We start from the raw sequence: 19,179 nt of genomic DNA on the forward strand, positions 1-19,179 counted from the left end.
ATGCAATGAGATGATGGCCACAAAGAACAAAAGCTATGTCAGTTATTCACTTGCCTTGCCAACTCCTTCCCCCATCAGTCTCTGCCCAGAGCCCTTTTCAATCCACTACTGTCGTGATCAGTGGCCTGGAGAACTGACCTCTATGGCCTGTCTCCGTGAGCTCCCTGGCTCCTGCTGGGGCCAGCAGGAGATGAGACTGTGGGAAAAGAGAGGCTGTGGTATTATTAGGCAGTGGTTCTGGGGGTTCTTGGTAGCTATGGTGCCCACCAAGCACCACAGGTTCCAAGAGTCTACAGGATACAAACACCATTCACTGTCTTGCCTTCTCAGGTAGAAGAGCAGGAAGAGCTCCTGACATTAGTCCCTGGGTGCTTCGGCATCTTTTAGTGTCACTAATGCTGCTGCGCACGTCTCTGTACCTAGACTCTTCATTAAACTAAGATGTGTCATCTGCTAATATGGCACTTTAAGTTACTAAGACTTTCCAGTCCTTGGAAAAAGAAAACATATTTCGCACACTTGATATGAAGCTTACACTCTTTCTTTGGTTAATTCTAAGAGTCAAGATAAAGCTAGAATGTTCCTCAGATGGTCACTCAAAGACTTCAGTTGATGCCAAGAGTGAAAGAAAAATATATTAGAATTTGAAGACTAGAACAGTGTATATGTTTTCAAATCTTTTAAAGAAAATCACAATGGTTCTCAAAGAAATATTAGTTCTCTTCTATTATGGACAATAATTAAGTGATCAATAACTCCTAGGAGAGTATCAGTGCACATCTGGCGAACAAAACAGAATTCAACTCTGGAATCTACCCAACCCAAGACAAAGCAAGACATAATTTATAAAATAAAGGACCAGACAAACCCCCGTAAGCTGCGTCATCACTAACAAGTAAGAAACATAGTGAAGTCGACACTAATGCCATCTGTTGGCAAGTGCAGTGGGACAAGAGCAGCTCCAAAGTCACAATCTCACTCCCCAACCTCCTTTTCTTTCCTGCAATTTAGATACAAAGTTTCTGGCCTGTACTCACAGTGTGTAACAATTTAGTAGTCCAAGTAAGCTCAGACATACACGATTCCTCACTGATGTGCTGTCAACACATTCATCTTTGTTGCTGTACAACACTTTAACACAAATAAGAGAATATTTTCTTTGAAATGTCTTCTTATACTGAGCTTGTCATCTACCCACAGAACAAAATGGAACACATACACAGAGTTGCTAATTAGCAGGTAGAACTGCTTGTACAGGTCTGCTATGACTTTCCAAAACTATGCCTCTTTCCAAAACATTTATTTTGTTCCCAACATGGCTGGAAGCAATATGAACTTGATATAGACTTTAGTTCACAACATGTCAGCAACACACTGTATCAGTCAACTTTTCATCACTGTGGCAGAATTGTTGAAAAAACAACTGAAAGGGTTTATTTTAGTTCATGAACAAAGGGTTCTGTCCATGGTCACTTGACCTGGACAGTCCCTCACCGCTGTGAGGCACAGCACTCTGGTGGGGAGAGGAGAACAAAGCTGCCTGCCTGGCCAGGACGCAGAAGAGGAATGAAGGGGCAAAGGGGGCTGGCTATCTAACCCCCTGAGGAAGCTAGCACCCTCAAGACCAGCCGTCGCTCAACAACTGGCTGGAATCCCCAGCTACAGCACATGAGTCTTTGTGGGGAACATTTCATCAAACCACACCTCCCTCAGCAAATAGCTCTTGTAAAGCATTTAAGCAGTTTCTAAAAAAGATACTATGCATTGAGATAAGAGGTTTTCTCTCATCTCATTAGATCCTTCTAAATTGCGGGACAGGCAGGGCTCCTTAGGACCGGCACAATCAGAGAAGTGGCTAGCATCCTGGCAGAAGACCATCTTGCCTTAGGATGGAGCAATGCTAGTGATTCTCACAACCATTTAACACAGAGCCTCCATGTAACCAAAGGACAAGGCCCGTCCCATCCCAGCACAACAAGAAAGGGGATATTAAACAGTATCAACTATCCTCAAGGATTTCATCCACATCAAAATAAATACCTAAAATGAAACTAGCTTTCTCTCTGGCTTTAAAGACATGCTTTGTTTAACTTACTCAGAAAAGGCACGTGTGTGAAAGCAGCGGGGTAGAACAGGCTGAACGATAAGAGGACTGTCATCTTTTCACACGGACAGTGAGGACCAGCCAGCCTAGTGTTGCCAATATTAACTGCACATGCTATTGCCCAAGGAATCTAAGAGACACTTGGATGAACAGGGAAAAAAATCTGGTATCTAAGCAGCTTATAGACTAACTGGAAAGATAAGACACACGGTGAAGAAACAGCCATTCACCGGTGCTCCACTTCCTGAGTACCTGCAGGAAGGCAGTGAGCCTGGTTATACAGGAAATGCACAGGTGGGTGAGACAGAGAGCAGGGAGGAGGCTTGTGGTGGAGAGCGCAGCACTTCAGACGACGTGCAGCTCCAAATGAAGGAGGTCTGAGTGCTGAGGAGTGGCCCAAGTAAAATGCTACATGTATTTCAAAGAGAAATAAGTAAGTTCTACAAGGGTGGGGGTGGGGTGGGGCCAAGGCAGGGAGTGAGCATTAGAAGTGATGGCTTTTTTTAAAGGTCATGCAGGACTTGGGCACGCAACTAACCACAAGGCAAAGACATTCTGAGTGAGCACCAAATGTATGTACACCCAGACTCAGCAAAGGGAGGAGAGCAAGGGGCCGGCCGTGAAGGTGGGGGCAGAAGGGATACAGGGTTTCAGGGTTGGGATCTCACCTTACGTGAAGACATTTAATAGGAAGGAGCAGGAAGTCTAGTCACAGACATGGGGCTAAAGGGTTTTGAGACTTGGAGGACTATAGAATGTAAGAAAAAGTAGAGCAGGCTATCTTAAAAGAGTTTTAATGTCAATGATAAAAAGGAAAAGGAAACTCAGTTTACAGTTAGAGAACAGACAATTCTGAAGGGCAAACATGACTGTGATAGGCTGCTCGACATTATGCAAACTGATGACAGGCATGATGCAGCCATGCCTGAAACCAACCCACTAACCTTGGAGCCCGCCCACTTCTACTGTCTTCTTAGACGGGCTTGCAAAGAAATAGCACTGGGCCTAAATAAAACTAAACTCCAAGAACTACACCTTGAACATTCACTTTAACAAACACATAGAGAAATGATGCCACACATCCCGAACTCTCTTGGCTGTCATTTTGGCACAGTGTTTCTATTGTTTGATACCACTAGTCCTCGCTTTTGAGGACTGAACCCAAGATCTTGCATATGCAAAGTGCCGGTTCTACCACCTCCTTCACTCTTTTGAATTATAAAATCAACAATCACTAGAGAAAATGGGGTCTTTTCACTGTCAGTATTATTACTGGCATGCCATGGCACATCTACACTAATCTAACTGCTATGACTCTACAGAGGCCATGGTGACCAGGACTAGTAGTAAAGGTCAGACAGAGACAGAAGGGGTCCTTCAGTGAGTCGCCTGGAACATCACTGAAAATAAAGGAGCTGCTTCTCAACTGTCTTCAGTCCTGTCCTGGAGGGGGTAAGTTAGGGAGGCACAGTCGTCTCTCAGGATTCAAAACATTAGTCCTTACAGTAAGCCCTACTGGCTAGACAGTCACTTCATAGGGGCCCAGGTCTGACACGGTCACTGGCAAATATAACTTATCATAGAATTGCTGACTCAACTTCAGCTTAAATGGTTGGATGTTCTAAGGCTGAACTCAGCAAACGATGGCCCAGACGTTATAAGGGACCCCTGATGCAGAGGTTCCCATCCCCAGCTTTAAACTCAATCAGAGCTGACGTGACATATTGTAAATGTGCGACCTTGAGGAAGTCAGTTAACTTCTACTTTAAAAGGGGAAAGGCACAATAAATAGTAGAGCAACCATCCAAATGACAAACTATTTTTGTTACTTTATGCCAGTTTCTTCCTTTATAGCTGGTCTTATCAGAATGCTCGACTACAATAACAAATACACTCAGACATTTAATGCCCGTATTAATGAGGCTCTCCTAGTAGTAACAAAGAACACTGATAGCTGGCCAAAAGAACTTAGATTTAAGTCTTTTGACAGTTAGATGCCAATAGTGAAGCTAAAATAACAGTAAAAACATTATTTTCAAAGATATTCTAAGTTTCCATTATTTCTCTAGAAGCCCAATGTGTGTGTGCACAGGCACACATCGGCAATTGTTTCAGAGAAATTTTGACAAATGAATTCAAAATAGACTAACTACCAATTTTAAACTTCCATATCAAAGAAATATACCCACTACTATATTAAAATCTTGTGCACTTGATCAAATAAGTCATTATATTTATTCTCTTGACTTTAAAACTAAGGAAATGGCAGAATATAAACTTTTCCTTCCACCCTTAGAGGCACTGCAACTGTGGCTGCTGTCACGTGTGAGTCAGCAGGTGGCAGAGAGAAGAGAGGCCATGTCTACACTCAGTGATCTGATCTGTGAACATCTGATAGATTAGTAGCACAGTAGAGCTGACCCTGGTAGGGGGTGCCCCTGGGGATGTGATCATGGGAGAGTGGGCCTCACCACTTGTTTGCCATGTGGTAACATGGGCAAAGGAGAGGTTCCGCCCCCACTCCCCACCCCTTGCCACTTACAGCAGGCAGGAGAGCTGACCCTGAGGTCATCAGAGTGGGAGAGCTGGCCTGTCCTTCACTTACTGCAGCACTTAGGGGAACTGGCCAAGGATGTGGGGGTTGCAGGTGAGCCAGCTCTGAGGCATGAGTGTGGGAGATCTGGCTCTGCCCTGTGCTGGCAGAGGCACTGGATAGGTTAGCCTGGGCAGGGCAGGAGAGCGTGCTCCAGTGGGAGAGCTTGGGGGCCTGACAAGCTCAGATACCTCTTGGGCACAGATCCAGGCTTTGAATTGCCCCACTCCAACATCTACTCTATTGATGAACTACAGGAATGTGTGAAGGGGCAGGTCCTACAGATCCAAAGCCACAGGATCTCCATGACACAGGGCAACAACAGGACATCTGAGAGGAGTCCCAGTGAGGTTCTAGTATAGATAGGGTAGCAGAAACCAGAGGCTTCTACCAGACCAAGGACTCATTGCAATGAAAATTTGCAAGCAGAGAAATGTGGACAAAAGGGTATATTGTGGGACACACCATGACACACTGACACACTACAGCTTCTATAATGAGATTTTCTCCTTTTTGTCAGGGGAGGGGGGCTGCCAGGGTGGAGGACAAGTATAAGGAGGGAGGAAGATGTGTGGGACTGGAGTGCATGGTGTGAAATTCACAAAGAACCAAAAAAAAGTTTTTTAAAACCCCATAACTATATTTGCCAAAAAGCCAACTTTCCTACTATTTATTTACTCCTACTCCATTTCAGTAACTAATATTTTTTGGTTGTTTGTTAGCACTCTGCTGTTAAGAGTTGAACAATAGTCAGCACAGCCAAATAGCCATGATCTACCTAAATATACTTAAATGCTAGAATTTTTCTAGAATATAGATTTATATGCATTAAAAGTGCCTTGTTTTTATAAATATACATATTTATATCATCAAAAGTTCAACACATAATTCTGATCTCTAATGACCAATTTATAAATAGTTTTAAGACAGAAAGTTTGTCTTTAATACAGTTTATTTTATGTATAGTAACAGCAATACATCAAAGAAGGAATAAATCAGACTTTTAGGATTTACCTGAAATGGGAACATTCTGCGAAACTGACAACTGCACGTCTCCTGTTCCTGGAGGCATGTCAATGACTAAATAGTCCAGTTGACCCCAATCGACCTGAAAGCCAAGATAATAAAGATAGCCTCACTGTATAACAATTTCAGTGAATGCTAGTGGAAACAAATTTAATATATAAATAGCATATCTAAATATTAGTTATCCTTTGAATCCACTGTAGGTACCAACACTCTGCCGTGGGCTAAGGACATACAGATGAGTACATGGCAGATGCTGCCTACACATACACATTAGTGGCCTTTTCCACTGCTGTCTTCTAGTCAGGATATAGTTTACATTTTGTCTAAGAAAGTCTTAGCCTTTTGTCCCCTAGAGATTTTGCTTCATATTTATTGGCTTGTTTTAGCGTGGCATTTCTTATGCAATAAAATTTTTGTTATTTTTCTTTCATAAAAACAAGCATACTAATAATGAAAACAAAAACTTAATAACAGGAAAATCATTTGTTTCAAGATGACTAACCTCCCAGTCCTTTTAACAGTTGGCTCTTTGTGGGTATTTTTAAAGGATTCACCACACAGCCCTGTCTGCCATTCTCAACTTAAGTTTAGATGGGGAAGCACCCTGTGCCCTTTTCTCCCCGGCTGGCTCCTCCCTGGCTTCTCCAGGCGCTGTGAAAGGGCCTGGGATCCTCTTAGTTACCTGAACTGCAAAGCTGACCTCAGGCACTTCTCTCTCCCTCACTTCCCCCAGCCAGTTACTCTGTCTGCTCGCAATCTGTCCAACACATCCACAGCTTCCTTTTACTGCCAAGAAATAAGGCCGCAACCACCTGTTCTTATTAAAGCCTCTGGGCCACTATCTGTTTCACTGTTGTCAATTCAGTTTGTCCCTGGCCACACACACACACACACACACACACACACACACACACACACACACACACACAGCAACTGAGCTGGTACTTAGTTGCTTCTACTGCTCTTAGAATAAAGCCTGAGTTTCCACTCCCGCAAACTGTCTGGTCTTTTTCAATGATTGTTCCTCGGCTTAAAATTCACTTCCTATAGACTAGACCGTGTGCCCACTGTGCATGTCACCAAACCACTTTTGTCCTTGTCCAGTGAGTATTGAAGTACTCTTATATATTGGGCACTGAGCTGATAGCTGATAATTAAATGCTTTTAGAACATATAGATATTAGCAGGAAATCATCAAATAGATGCATTTTTTCTAGTTCTAAATAAAGATGGTGGTAAACTGTGAAAAGGGAAGAGACTACTGACTTCCAGAAACAGAAGTAAGCGAACAGTCTCCCTACTGCTGTCTTATGAACCATCTTTTATGAGGCTAAAAACGACTTAAATACCTTAGCAAGAAACGAACAGCACAAGAGCTGGGTGCTACCCTTCAAACAAGGAATAAATGCAGAGCCTTGAGGGTTTCTTTTTTAAGCAATAGAGAAATGTATACATAATTCTATTTTCTGTATAATAAAAAGTACAGCATGACTTTCTATACCATTTTTACAAGCTTCTCATACAACACACAGTAATGCATTTCTTCAACATTAGCTATGAGGTCCATGAGGTGTTCGGCACTGTTCTGTGTGATTGGGATAAAGCAAGGACTACTACAACAAGGTCTCGGTCATGGACCTACCACATTAGTGAGAGACAGAGACAGGCAAGTCAGGAAGGAAACAAGACATGACCGTCATTGTACAAAACTATTTGCTCCCTGATTTGGAAATTTTGTTCAGACAGCAAGAGATGCCTTAAAAACCTCTTTAGCCTCTGAACTGCAGATGGCGAGTGTTACAAGGTCGGATGGCAAAAGATTTATCAAGGAATTTCACTGACTTTCCTTCATCCCCAGTCATGTGGTAAAGAATATTCAAAGAGGAGGGAGTGGGGAAGCTGGAGAAGGGCCTCCTTGAACGGTGTCAGGAGCCTGAGGGAGATGAGGAACCTGCTGATGTGGACATCTGAAGGAAAGCCTCCAGCTCGCAGTCCTAGAAACAAGAGTGGCAAGGCACCCTGAAGGGGGGCTGGAGGGCAGTGCAGCCTTCCTAAAGTAGCCCTCATCCCCACGGCCATCCATCGCTTGCCTTCCCTGACAGCAGTTTTTCTCCAAAAGATACCTCAGTAGCTGACACTACACAGTGATTTTCCTTTTAGGGTCTCTTGTGATTTCATAAACATGTGTATTTGATAGTGGTATAATGACATATTTTAAGAAAGCAATGAATACAGATTGATTTTCAATGGTTTAGAAAACAGTTACCCTAAGGCTACCCTTAGCTGCCATCTATGAGACTCTCCCCAGGAAGATAAAGGACATTTTTTTCTCCTTCTATCCTCATCTGAGACTGCCAGCACTCTCCATTTCAGAGAGCAGCAGATGCCCAGGGCCAAGAAATGACCATTGCTGCTCCCTGCCACTTAAGCATATTGATCACGCTATTTCCTATTTCTTTTTTCAGAGAACTAAGGTCTCACAGAACTAAAAATATGTCACTGTTATGACAGTTCATTTCAAATGAGTCTGAAATTGAATTCCAACTATCTGGAGAAAAAAAAAAGTTGGCTCGGGCCCTGTGTGATGCATACTGACTTTCTATAGAAAAGCTTGCTGCCTGGCACTGGACTGCACTGCACTCACGAGGCTGACAGCCACAGCCATTGATCGGGAGACTGCGTGTGTTGGTGTCATGGCCTTTATATGTGACCTGTTGAGTGCGCATGACAGAAAGTGCTTTGAGGGGCTGGTAGTAGCAAACATCTTGAACCAGCTAGGAAGTCGAGAGTGGAACTGTTGGCCGTCTGTTCACAGCCCTTTCTAGTCTACACTTAGTGCTCAGCTGCAAGCACGTTTATGTTTCCAGCACTTGTGGAGTGAGATTTTTTTGAGATTTTCATACATTCATACAAAGTCTTTTGATGGTATTTGACCTCCTCAACCTAACTCCACCCTGATTCACCCCTAAACTTCCCCTCCCAACTTTGTGTCCTCTTTTTTTTTTTTTAACAGTTCACTGATTCTGATCAGTGTTGCCCCTAATTCATAAGCCTGGGTCCACCCACTGGAGTATGGTTTATCCATTGGGGGCCACATTCTTAAAGAAAACTGACTTTCTGTTCTCCAGAAGCCATCAAGTGCCAATAGCTGACCAGCAAGGGGTTTGATCTGATTTTTTAATATAAAGTGTCCCTGGAATAAACTGGCCCATATTTTTTCTCATTCATAGCACTTTCTCCAGCCTTTTGGTATTTCCTAAAGGTTCACACACTAAAAGCTCAGTCCTCAGCATGACAATGTTGAGAAATACTGTTGTATAGTTATTTTTCTCAAAAAAGAGAACAACGTATATCCAGGAGAAAGAAAGGAAACTCATTAAAACTCAGAAAATTTTAAAAAATGAAAAAAAAATAAAAAGCAAAGGAAGTAAATGATCACAAGTCACAGGACGTTTCTGAAACAAGATTCACAAGGCCCTTCTTCAAGGTAATGGCTACGAGAAAGAAGAGACTCTGACCAGCTAAGCTGCCTGTGAATCATGCAAGAAGTTGCAGGGATACAACTTTTGAGAATCATCACCCACGCTGGGGTGGGTTTTTCTGTGACTTGTCCTGTAAGTACACTCAATAAACTTGCTGGCTTACCAAACTCAATTTAGGTGGAAAAGAAGTTTCTTTTGTATGTCATTGGTCCCCTTTAGGGTGAGTAGACATCTGTCATGTCCTTCCCTACCTGCCACTGTCACAAAAGTCACATAACCAATAGATGTCAGTGCAAGGTAATTAGGTCACAGATGTAACTACTGTCAAAGGACATTAATTCTGGTATAACAGAATGGGTTAGTTCTTAGAGAGAGCTATCATAAAAGAGCAAGCTTAGGCCCTGAATCTTTCTCTCGTTTCCTGTCTCACCATGAGCTGATACTTTTGCGTGGGTTTCTATCGTAACGTCTTCCACCATGTTGTGATGTACAAGGGCAGTGCCCGCCAGAAGCAAAATAGATAAAACTAGCTGATCTTGAATTCTTGGCCTCCTGGGCTGGAGAGATGGCTCAGTGGTTGAGAGTGCTACCTGCTCTTCCAGACGTCCTGAGTTCAATTCCCAGCAACCACATGGTGGTTCACAACCATCTATAATGTGATCTGATGCCCTCTTCAGGCCTACAGGTATGCATGCAGGCAGAACACTGTATACATAATAAATAAATAAATAAATCTTTAAAAATAAAAAAATAAAAGAAATCTCAGCCTCCCATAAGTTATTCGGCCTCAAGGATTTTGTTTTTGCAACAGAAAATAGACTAAAAATCTTGTATAGAAGATGCATTTAACCTGGCATCAGCTCCCTTAGTCAAATGTTACAGAATAGCAAGTTCAAAGAAATTTTTTTTCATATTTCTAGGATGTAAAACAGCTCTAACAGCATGAAGAATGGTTATTTTTATATAACTATCTCCACAACTTCAGAAGAGCTCAGGCATGCTCACGCCCCTGAACAGAAGAGAGCACTGGCAGGCGCGCCATGCTCCGTCTCCATAGCTGACCAGTGCATAATCAACAGATGCTGCGTAATCCTGAGTCAGGGTGTCACCTGCAATTATATTATACAACTAAAATGAAAATCTTCACATAAGGACCCTTTAACATGCAAAAAAATCTAAAGTGGAACATAATTTTTTTTATTGCTCTTCCCAGTGGTTTATGTATAAGATCATGCAACATTTTATTTTGGTTGCAAGAAGAAAATTATTACAAAGGAGAAATATAAATTACTTAACAAAAACCTGAATGATAAAGTTTTTACTTCAACTGAGGACCTCCTGACTGGTGCAAATGAATGACACAGTGAGCATAATAAATGGATCCTTATAACTTTCTATTACACACACACACACACACACACACACACACACACACACACACACACACACACTTGTAAGAAGGCACTGCTCATTACAACAGAGAGGGTGATCTTTATTTTCTCGGATCCATTTTCAATTGTCCTCCCTTCATAGGAAATGGAGGTTGGGGCATTACTTGGATAAATCTCTCCAAAGTCGCTGTAAGGCCAACAGAGCAAGAGCAGATAATGCCCTGAGAAGAGGAGAAAACTACTGATGTCATCTCACATCTCGTCAGTGGCCCTGTAGGAGAGTTCTAGAGCAAGTTGGCTCTGACATCTTGGAGACATCATCAATTCTCGGGGCACTTGTTATCCAAAACCTGACTCATGGGTCCTTTTTGCTCACACTGAGTCCAATTATTGATATAATATTTAAAGCAGGACATCCCACAGAAAACTATGTAAACCTATAGTATGGGTAAAACAAGAAATTTTCAAACACAAAAATAATAGCATCCCCATAAAAGTAATTGTTCTCAGTGATATAAGGAATATCTTAAGTTCTCGGAAGGCACAATTTAAGCCAACTGCTTATATGTGCAGAGATTCATAACCAAGAAGTAGTTGTTAATGAAGCATGGGACTGTGATAAGAGATGCCTAAATTATTATAAACCTATTTTAAAAATCAAGATATTTTCATTTTTAAGCAATTACATTTACTGTTAGTAACCCTTCCGATATGTCCTCCTACACCTTGTCATCCTATTCCCATCCCCACTTAATCTTCCTGTTTAATGTCCTCTTTATCCCTAGACCACACTATACTCTGTTCCCCCTTCTTTGAAAGATGCCTCCACTCCCCCGCCAGCCCCTTACTTCTCTGGGTGGGTATTCTACATGAAATACAAATATCCAGAGCTTAAAAACTAACACCCACATATAAGAGGATATGTACACTGCTCATCTTTCTGGGCCTGGGCTCCCCCTTTCAGGATACCTATTTACCCGAAAATCTTAAATTTTCGTTTTCTTTGATTGAGTGACACAGTCACACTCCAGGACAGGCTTTATTTCAGGAGTAGCTGACCAGCACCAAACGGACTCTGGTTTTTTGGTCCTGGGATTTCTCTTTGTGTATGTGTCCTTTTGAGTTACTATTTATTGTTTTTGTTTTTAAGAGAGACAATTAACATGAGCTAGAACATTTGCCAAGGACATGCTGTTGTTGAGTGAGAGACCTGGCACTGTGGTGACATTACTGTCCTCCAAGGCTTTGCAGAGTTCTGCTAACAGAACTTCATAGCACCAAGAACATAAAGAGCTTTCAGCACAGGACTTGTGACATATGGGAATATAAGGGAGCCTGCTTAGGCCCACAGCAAGTCGGCTATTTATATAAAACAGATAAGAAGTATGTCCCTGTTTGTCCTTTCAGGTTCACTATAATGATATTCTCTCTCTGTCCCTCTCTATCTTTCTCTGTCTCTGTCCCTCCCTTCTTCCTGTCTGTTTTCATTCAGACAGTATTCGTTCCTCACATGATCCTTGAGAATCTTTTATATTAGAAAGTAAAAGTTCAGTAACCATGGAAATACTAGCCACAAATTTCCAAGCTTTGTGCTAATGAAGAACATTTTAGCTTCCAATAATCTGCCATCAGACAGGTCTTGTTTGAAATCACTGTCATTCTACCAAATACCAAGATAGGAATATTATGTGGGGTAATCACTAAAATCACAGTAAATAATCTACAAGAACAGCTGAAAATACTTAAATAGTTTTCTCAAAAATATCTGTAGCTTTTGAACATATTTTTTGAAACTAGGTCAGTAAATTTCATGTTTAAATGCAAAGATCAAAATCATCAAAAAGAAGCCAACTGTGAGAATTCTCGCTGCACATGAAGTTATATTTTAAGTACAACCTATTATATTGAGGTTTGTGCATTTTAAATTCTGAATTCATTAATTTAATTTTAAAAACCCAGCACACATAAAAAGAAGTCTAGAAAAGACTAAGCAGATAAAAGTAGCAGGTAAGGAGAGAATCCAGGCGCCTATTCACCAGGAAGAATTCTAGATTGGGAAAACAGTGTGTCTACATTGTAACAATATTGTGATGAATTAGCTTGTGACTAGAGGTCAGAAAATTGAGTCGGCTAGATTTTAGTGCTTACACCTGTAAAATATAGTACTCCAAATTGGGTGATCATTAAGATTTTTTTTTAAATTATTTCAAAAAGAAAAGGAGGGGGACAATGTTCTGCTGTGTGAAATGAAGAAGTGCCTGTGGAGCACTGCAAACAGGAGAGTGGACAAGGTATATTCTTCTCTCAAAACAGTAAGGCAACAAAAAACACTACAAAGAAGAAAGCAATACATCACATACGACAAACATTCGTCCATCTACTCAGCACGTTAAGAAATTTACTCGTGGAATGATGGCATTCTGCTGGATAAGTTAGATGAACTTTACAAAATAAGTTTAAATTCCCACTGAAGCACAATCTACGCTGAACGCCCTCCTAAAATACCTCTCTGTATCTCACCTAGAGCCTGATGACTTACATCAACATAAATGTTGTAACTGGCTCAACAGATGCAGGTGTGAGCTACTGAGGAAATTGCCCACACACAGCTCCCGAGGAACAGAGCAGGGCCAGGTTTCAACTCCAACCCTAAAGGCTGCAGATGTAACCTAACCACCCAGTAAATAGACATTCTTTGTACCCACAGAAGATAGGCACATACTTAGCCAAAAAAGCAAGCTGTTATTCTTGTTCTGTGACTTTTATACCACTAAACACCAATACTGGACAGAGAGAAGAATGGAAGAAAATGTCACTTAAGAACTTGGTCCTATTTGTTTCTTTTGCTATATAAGGGATTTGTTTACTTTGTACACATATTTTTAAATTTAATTAAATTATTTATTCATTTTCTATCCTGACTGAAGCCCCCTCTCCCCTCTCCTCCGGGCCCCACCCTCTTTCCCCCTCCCTTTCTCCTCAGAAAAAAGCAGCCCCTCCCACCATCCCACCCCAGCACATCAAGCTGCATCAGGACTAAGCACATCCTCGTCCACTGAGGCCAGACAAGGAATCCTGGTTAGGGAAAGAGTCTATTTCAGACGCAGTCATCACTCCACTTGCTAAGGGGACACACATGAAGACCAAGCTGCCCGTTGACTACATATGTGTAGGGGGCCTAGGTCCAGTCCATGCATGCTCTTTGGTTGGTGCTTCTGTCTCTGTAAGCCCCATGAGCCTAGGTTAGTTGACTCTCTGGGTCTTCTTGTTGAGTTCTTGTGCCCTCTGGGTATTTCTATCATTCCCTCCTTCTCTTCCACAAGACTCCCTGAGCTCCGTCTAACGCCTGGCTGTGAGTCTCAGCATCTGTTTCGATCCACAGCTAGGTGGAGCCTCTCAGAGGACAGTTATGCTAGGCTGTTGTCTGCAAGGAAAGCAGAGTATCATTAAAAGTACTAGCAGTTGACTCTCCTATGGGGTGGGTCTCAAGTTAGACCAGTCATTAGTTGGCCCTTCCCTCAATTTCTGCTCCATCTTTATCCCTGTACGTCTTGTAGAAAGGGTAAATTTTGGGCTGAAAGTTTTGTGGATGGGCTGGTGTTCCCCTCCCTTCACCAGAAGTCCTATCTGGCTAGGAGGGAACCACTTCCACTCCCCATGTCCCCCATGCCTAGATGTCTCAGTTAGAGTCACCCCCATGTCCTCCCAAGAGCCTACCCTGTCACAGGTCTCCAGCTTGTCCCAGAGATGCCCTGCCCCCTCAGTTTCCCTTCTCTCTCCAAGTCCTCTCACCTCCCACTGCAGCTCTCCCCACACATGGTTCCCAGCCTTCTTCCCCTCACCACAGCCTCTCCCACCCACTTTCCTCACTTCATCAGCTTCCTATGCCTATTATATTTCCCCTTCTGAATGGTATTCAAGCATCCTTCCTTGGGCCCTCTGTTACTTAGCTTTTTGGTTCTGCAGATCATAGCATAGTTACCCTGTACTATATGGCAAATAACTCCTTATAAGTGAGTATATACCATGCATGTCTTTCTGGGTCTAGGTTACCACACTCAGGATGATCTTTTCTTGTTCCATCCATTTGCCTGCAAATTTCATGACTTCCTTATTTTTAATAGCTGAGTAGTATTCCATTGTGTAAGTGCACATTTTCTTTATCCATTCTTCAGTCGAGGGACATCTGGGTTATTTCCAGTTTCTGGCTATTATGAATAAAGCTGCCACGAACATAGTTGGGCAAGTAGCCCCTGTGGAGCATCTTTTGGGTATATACCCAGGAATGGTATAGCTGGATCTTGAGGTAGCACTATTCCCAATTTTCTGAGAAATTACCAGAATGATTTCCAAAGTGGTTGTACAAGTTTGCACTCCCACCAGCAATGAAGGAGTGTTCCCATTGCTCCACATCCTCACCAGCATGTGCTGTCACTTTAGTTTGGATCTTAGCCATTCTGATGGGTGTAAGATGGAATCTCAGAGTTGTTTTGATTTCTATTTCCCTGGTGACTAAGATCGTTGGGTGTTTAAGTTCTTCTTAGCCATTAGAGATTCCTCTGTTGAGAATTCTCTGTTTACCTCTGTACTGCTGAAATAGAATTACATCATTTCCCCCTTCTCTTTTTTCCTTCCAGCCCCTCCCACCTGCCCTTCCTCAAAGCCCTTCTGAGCTGGCTGTCTCATGTCAACTTCACCCACCAACTACAGTTCTATGAAAGAAAGGAACCTTAACTGAGAAAAATGCCTCCCTAAGATCCAGCTGTAGGGCATCTTCTTCATTAGAGACTGATGGGTGAAGGCCCAGCCTGGTTCTATAAGAAAGCATCCTGAGCAAGGCATGAGGAGCAAGTACGCAGCAGCCCCTCTCCATGGCCTCTCCATCAGCTCCTGCCTCCAGATTCCTGCCCTGTTTGAGTTCCTGTCCTGACTTGTTTTGATGATGAACCATGATAGGAAGTGTGAGGCAAATACACCCTTTCCTCCCCAGCTTGCTTTTGGGCATGTGCTTCATCACAGCAATAGAAACCCTATGTAAGACACCTCTCATGGCCCCCTCCAGCCTCTAGTTGTTAGCCTCCTTTTCCTTGATTATCATTGTTATATGCACACACGTGTATGTATATGTAAATATATGTATAAATACATATATATATGGAAGCTTTTCTAAAGCAGACCACACGCTGAAACACAAAGCAGACTTTAGCAAATACAAACAAATTTGAAATAATCTCATGTATTCTATTTAAATAAAACTTAAAATCAATAGCCAGTAAATCTCTAGTAACTACTCATAAGTGAATAAACTCATGGAGATTTAAACAACTCATTACTGAATGGAATGGTGAGTAGGTCAAAGAAAAAATCAAAATAGTCATAGTACTAAATAAAAACACAACATAATAAAACCTCTGGGACACATTAAAACACAATTCTGAAAAGGAAATTTACAGCTCTAACTTAAGTCCCACATGAAAGAAAGAAAGAAAGAAAGAAAGAAAGAAAGAAAGAAAGAAAGAACGCAAATAAATGACCTAATGATGCAACTCAAAAATTTAGAAAAACCAACTTCCATTGAAAATAACCCTTTATAGCCCAAGAAAGTAACCAAAATCTACCCAATCCTCCTTAAAGGAAATGGACATCTCTTAGGTGACTATTCAGGCAGCAAACTGTCTCTTTTGTCTTCTCATTTGGGAAGCTACTAACCTGTACTTCCTGTCTACTCAGGTAATCAATTTTATTCCTTCTCAAGTCTCTGATGGAGCTAAAGACCAGATAGTTTAGTTTTACAATTAAGCTTAGTTGTTTAGGGGTTAAGATGTTTTTAGGTCTAAATAGATGTCTTAAGTTGATAAAGGTGAGATATGATATTGATTTACATTCAGAATTTTAGACACACCAAGATAGGAAAGATGTTTTCGTCAAGGCTGTCAGATACAAATAGCCAAAACACTAAGAATGTAACATTTATATAATTCCTGATGGTGTCATGGTTTTCTTGTTGTATGCAGTTTATTGTACATATGTGTAATAATATAAATGTATGTAAAAAAATTAAAAATGTGATAAGAAAAAGAAAAAAATTTGGAAAAACAAGAACAAACCAAATTGAAACCTAGTCAACAAGAAAAAATAATAAAAATAAAAACAGACATTAATGAAATAGAAATGAAATAATACAAAGATTTGATGAATCTAAGAGTTGGTTCCTCAAGAAGATAAACAAGGTTGACAGACCCTGACCCAACTAATCAAAAGAAAGAAAGGACCCAAGTTAACAGAAGCATAAATGAGCAGAAAAACATTACAACAGACTCAAAAGAAATACATAATACTATATGAAAATATTTTAAACACCTCTACTCCATTACGATGGGAAATCTAAAGGAAATTGATAAATTTCTTGATTTCTCCAAACTACCAAGAGTTAAGTCAAGAGCAGATCAAAAATCTAAACAGACCCATAACAAAGAAGATTGAAACTAGAAAAAAAATGGCCTTTCCGCAAAAAGGTCCAGGTCCTGATGGATTCATGACAGAAATCTATCTGACTTTCAGAGATGATCTATAACTGATGCTTCTTAAACTATTAAAGAACAAAAACAAAACAACAAGAACAAGAACAAAAAAACAAAAACAAAAACAGAAGGAACACTCCCAAATTCCTTCTACAAAGCCAGTATCACTCTACTACTCAAACTAGGTAAAGGCAAAACAAAATAAAAAATAAAAATAAAATAGATAGATAGATAGATAGCCTTATGAACATAGATGAAACATTCTCAATAAAATACTAGAAAACCAAATATAAGCACATATCAAGAAGATCAGCCATTATGATCAAGTAGAGTTTGTTCAGAAATGCAGGGTTGGTTCAATCTACATAGGCCAATAAACAAAATAAATAACATAAATGAACTTAAAGATAACAATAATATGATCATCTCAATAGATTCAGAAAACGCCCTTGACAAAATGACTGTATAATAGAAGTCCTAGAGAGAGCAGGACCAGAGGGAACATAGATAAAACATAATAAAGACTATATATGAAAAGCCACAGCCAATACCATCATAGCTGCAGAAAATTCAAAGCAATTTCACTAAAACCAGGAACAAAATAGGCCTCCCACTACCTCCACTCCTTTTCAGTATAGTGCTGGTAACACTACCTAGAGCAATGAGACAAAAGAATGAAATTAAAGGGATACAAACAGAAAGAGAAGAAATTAAAATATCCCATTTTTAGATGATAAACATGATCCAAAAAGTTCTATCAGAAAACTTCTACAAACAACAATTTTAGCAAAGTGGCAGAGTTTTAAATCAACTTGCAAAAATTAGTAACCTCTTTATACACCAACAGCAAACACAATGTGAGAGAAATCATGCATATATTGTGATTTGCAATGGTATCAAAGGCAATAAAATATCATCAATAAGCATATATAACCAAGGAGGTGAACAACTTCTACAATAAAACCTTCAAGTCTCTGAAGTGAGAGACTGAGAAAAACACTAGACAATGGGAAAATATCCCATGTTAACAGATTTGTAGAATTAATAATGTGAATATGACCATCCTACCACAATCAATTTACAGAATTAATGCAATCCCAATCAAAATAGCCATGGAGTTCTCAACAGAAACAGGAAAACTTATTCTGAATTTCACATGGAACCAGAAAACTCACTCGATAGCCAAAGTAATCCCGTGTGTGTGTGTGTGTGTGTGTGTGTGTGTGTGTGTGTGTGTGTGTAGAGAGAGAGAGAGACAGAGAGAGAGAGACAGAGAGAGAGAGACTGGAAAGATTGATATTCTAGACTTGTATTATAGAGTTACAGTAATACAAATAATATGGTACTGGCACAAAAGAGACATGTACACAATGTAATAAAATAGAAGAGCCAAACATGAGTACATTTGACATAAGAAAAAAATACAGTGAAAAAAAAAAACAACAACAGCATCTTCAACAAATGGTGCTAGACAAACAATGTCTGAGGACAAAAGAATGAAATCAGACCATGTCTATCCATGGTCTAAAATAAGATTCAAGTAAATCAAAGACTCAGTTTGAAACCTGAAACACTAAAATTGCTAGGTGAAAACAGACAGTACCCTACAAGGTCAAAGTACAGAAAAGGACATTCTGAACAAGAAACCCCATTTGCCAAGGAATTAAGGCCAATGATTGGTAAGTGGGGCCTCAAAACCAAGAGGCTTCTGTACAGCTGGAGAGACAAGCAACTGAGTGAAGAAAGCCACAAAAGGGAAGCGGATTTTTGCCAGCTATGCACTCAACAGAGGATTAACACCCAAAATACACAAAGAACTTGAAAAACAGAGTCAAGGAAACACATGACCCAATTAAAAAATGGGCCAGGGATCTAAACAGAGTTCTCAAAAGGTGGAATAAAAATGGCTAAGAAATACCTCAAAAAGTGTTCATCATCCTTAGCAATTCAGAAAGTGCAAATTACAACAACTGAGATTGATCACACCTCCATCAGAATGCCCCAGATCAAAACAATTGACAATAAATGCAGCTGAGGTTAAGGAGACAGAGGAGCCTCC

The 19,179-nt window shown here is 40.8% G+C and overlaps 1 protein-coding gene across 9 annotated transcripts in view; it reads right to left on the reverse strand.

Moving 5' to 3' along the window:
- The window catches only part of NUBPL (NUBP iron-sulfur cluster assembly factor, mitochondrial), a 184,633-nt gene that overhangs the window by 50,073 nt on the left and 115,381 nt on the right, over window positions 1-19,179 (reverse strand). For all 9 annotated transcript variants that reach the window (XR_014780930.1, XM_084791821.1, XM_084791824.1 and 6 more), the window contains one exon: window positions 5,712-5,805. Coding sequence is in view for 8 of the 9 variants with exons in the window: in XM_084791821.1 (XP_084647947.1) it covers window positions 5,712-5,805 (94 nt within the window). In the remaining variant the exon portion in view is untranslated. The remainder of the gene's footprint in view (window positions 1-5,711; window positions 5,806-19,179) is intronic.

This window comes from Acomys minous (genome assembly GCF_964271855.1).
Source record: "Acomys minous genome assembly, chromosome: 8".
Lineage (NCBI taxonomy): Eukaryota > Metazoa > Chordata > Mammalia > Rodentia > Muridae > Acomys > Acomys minous.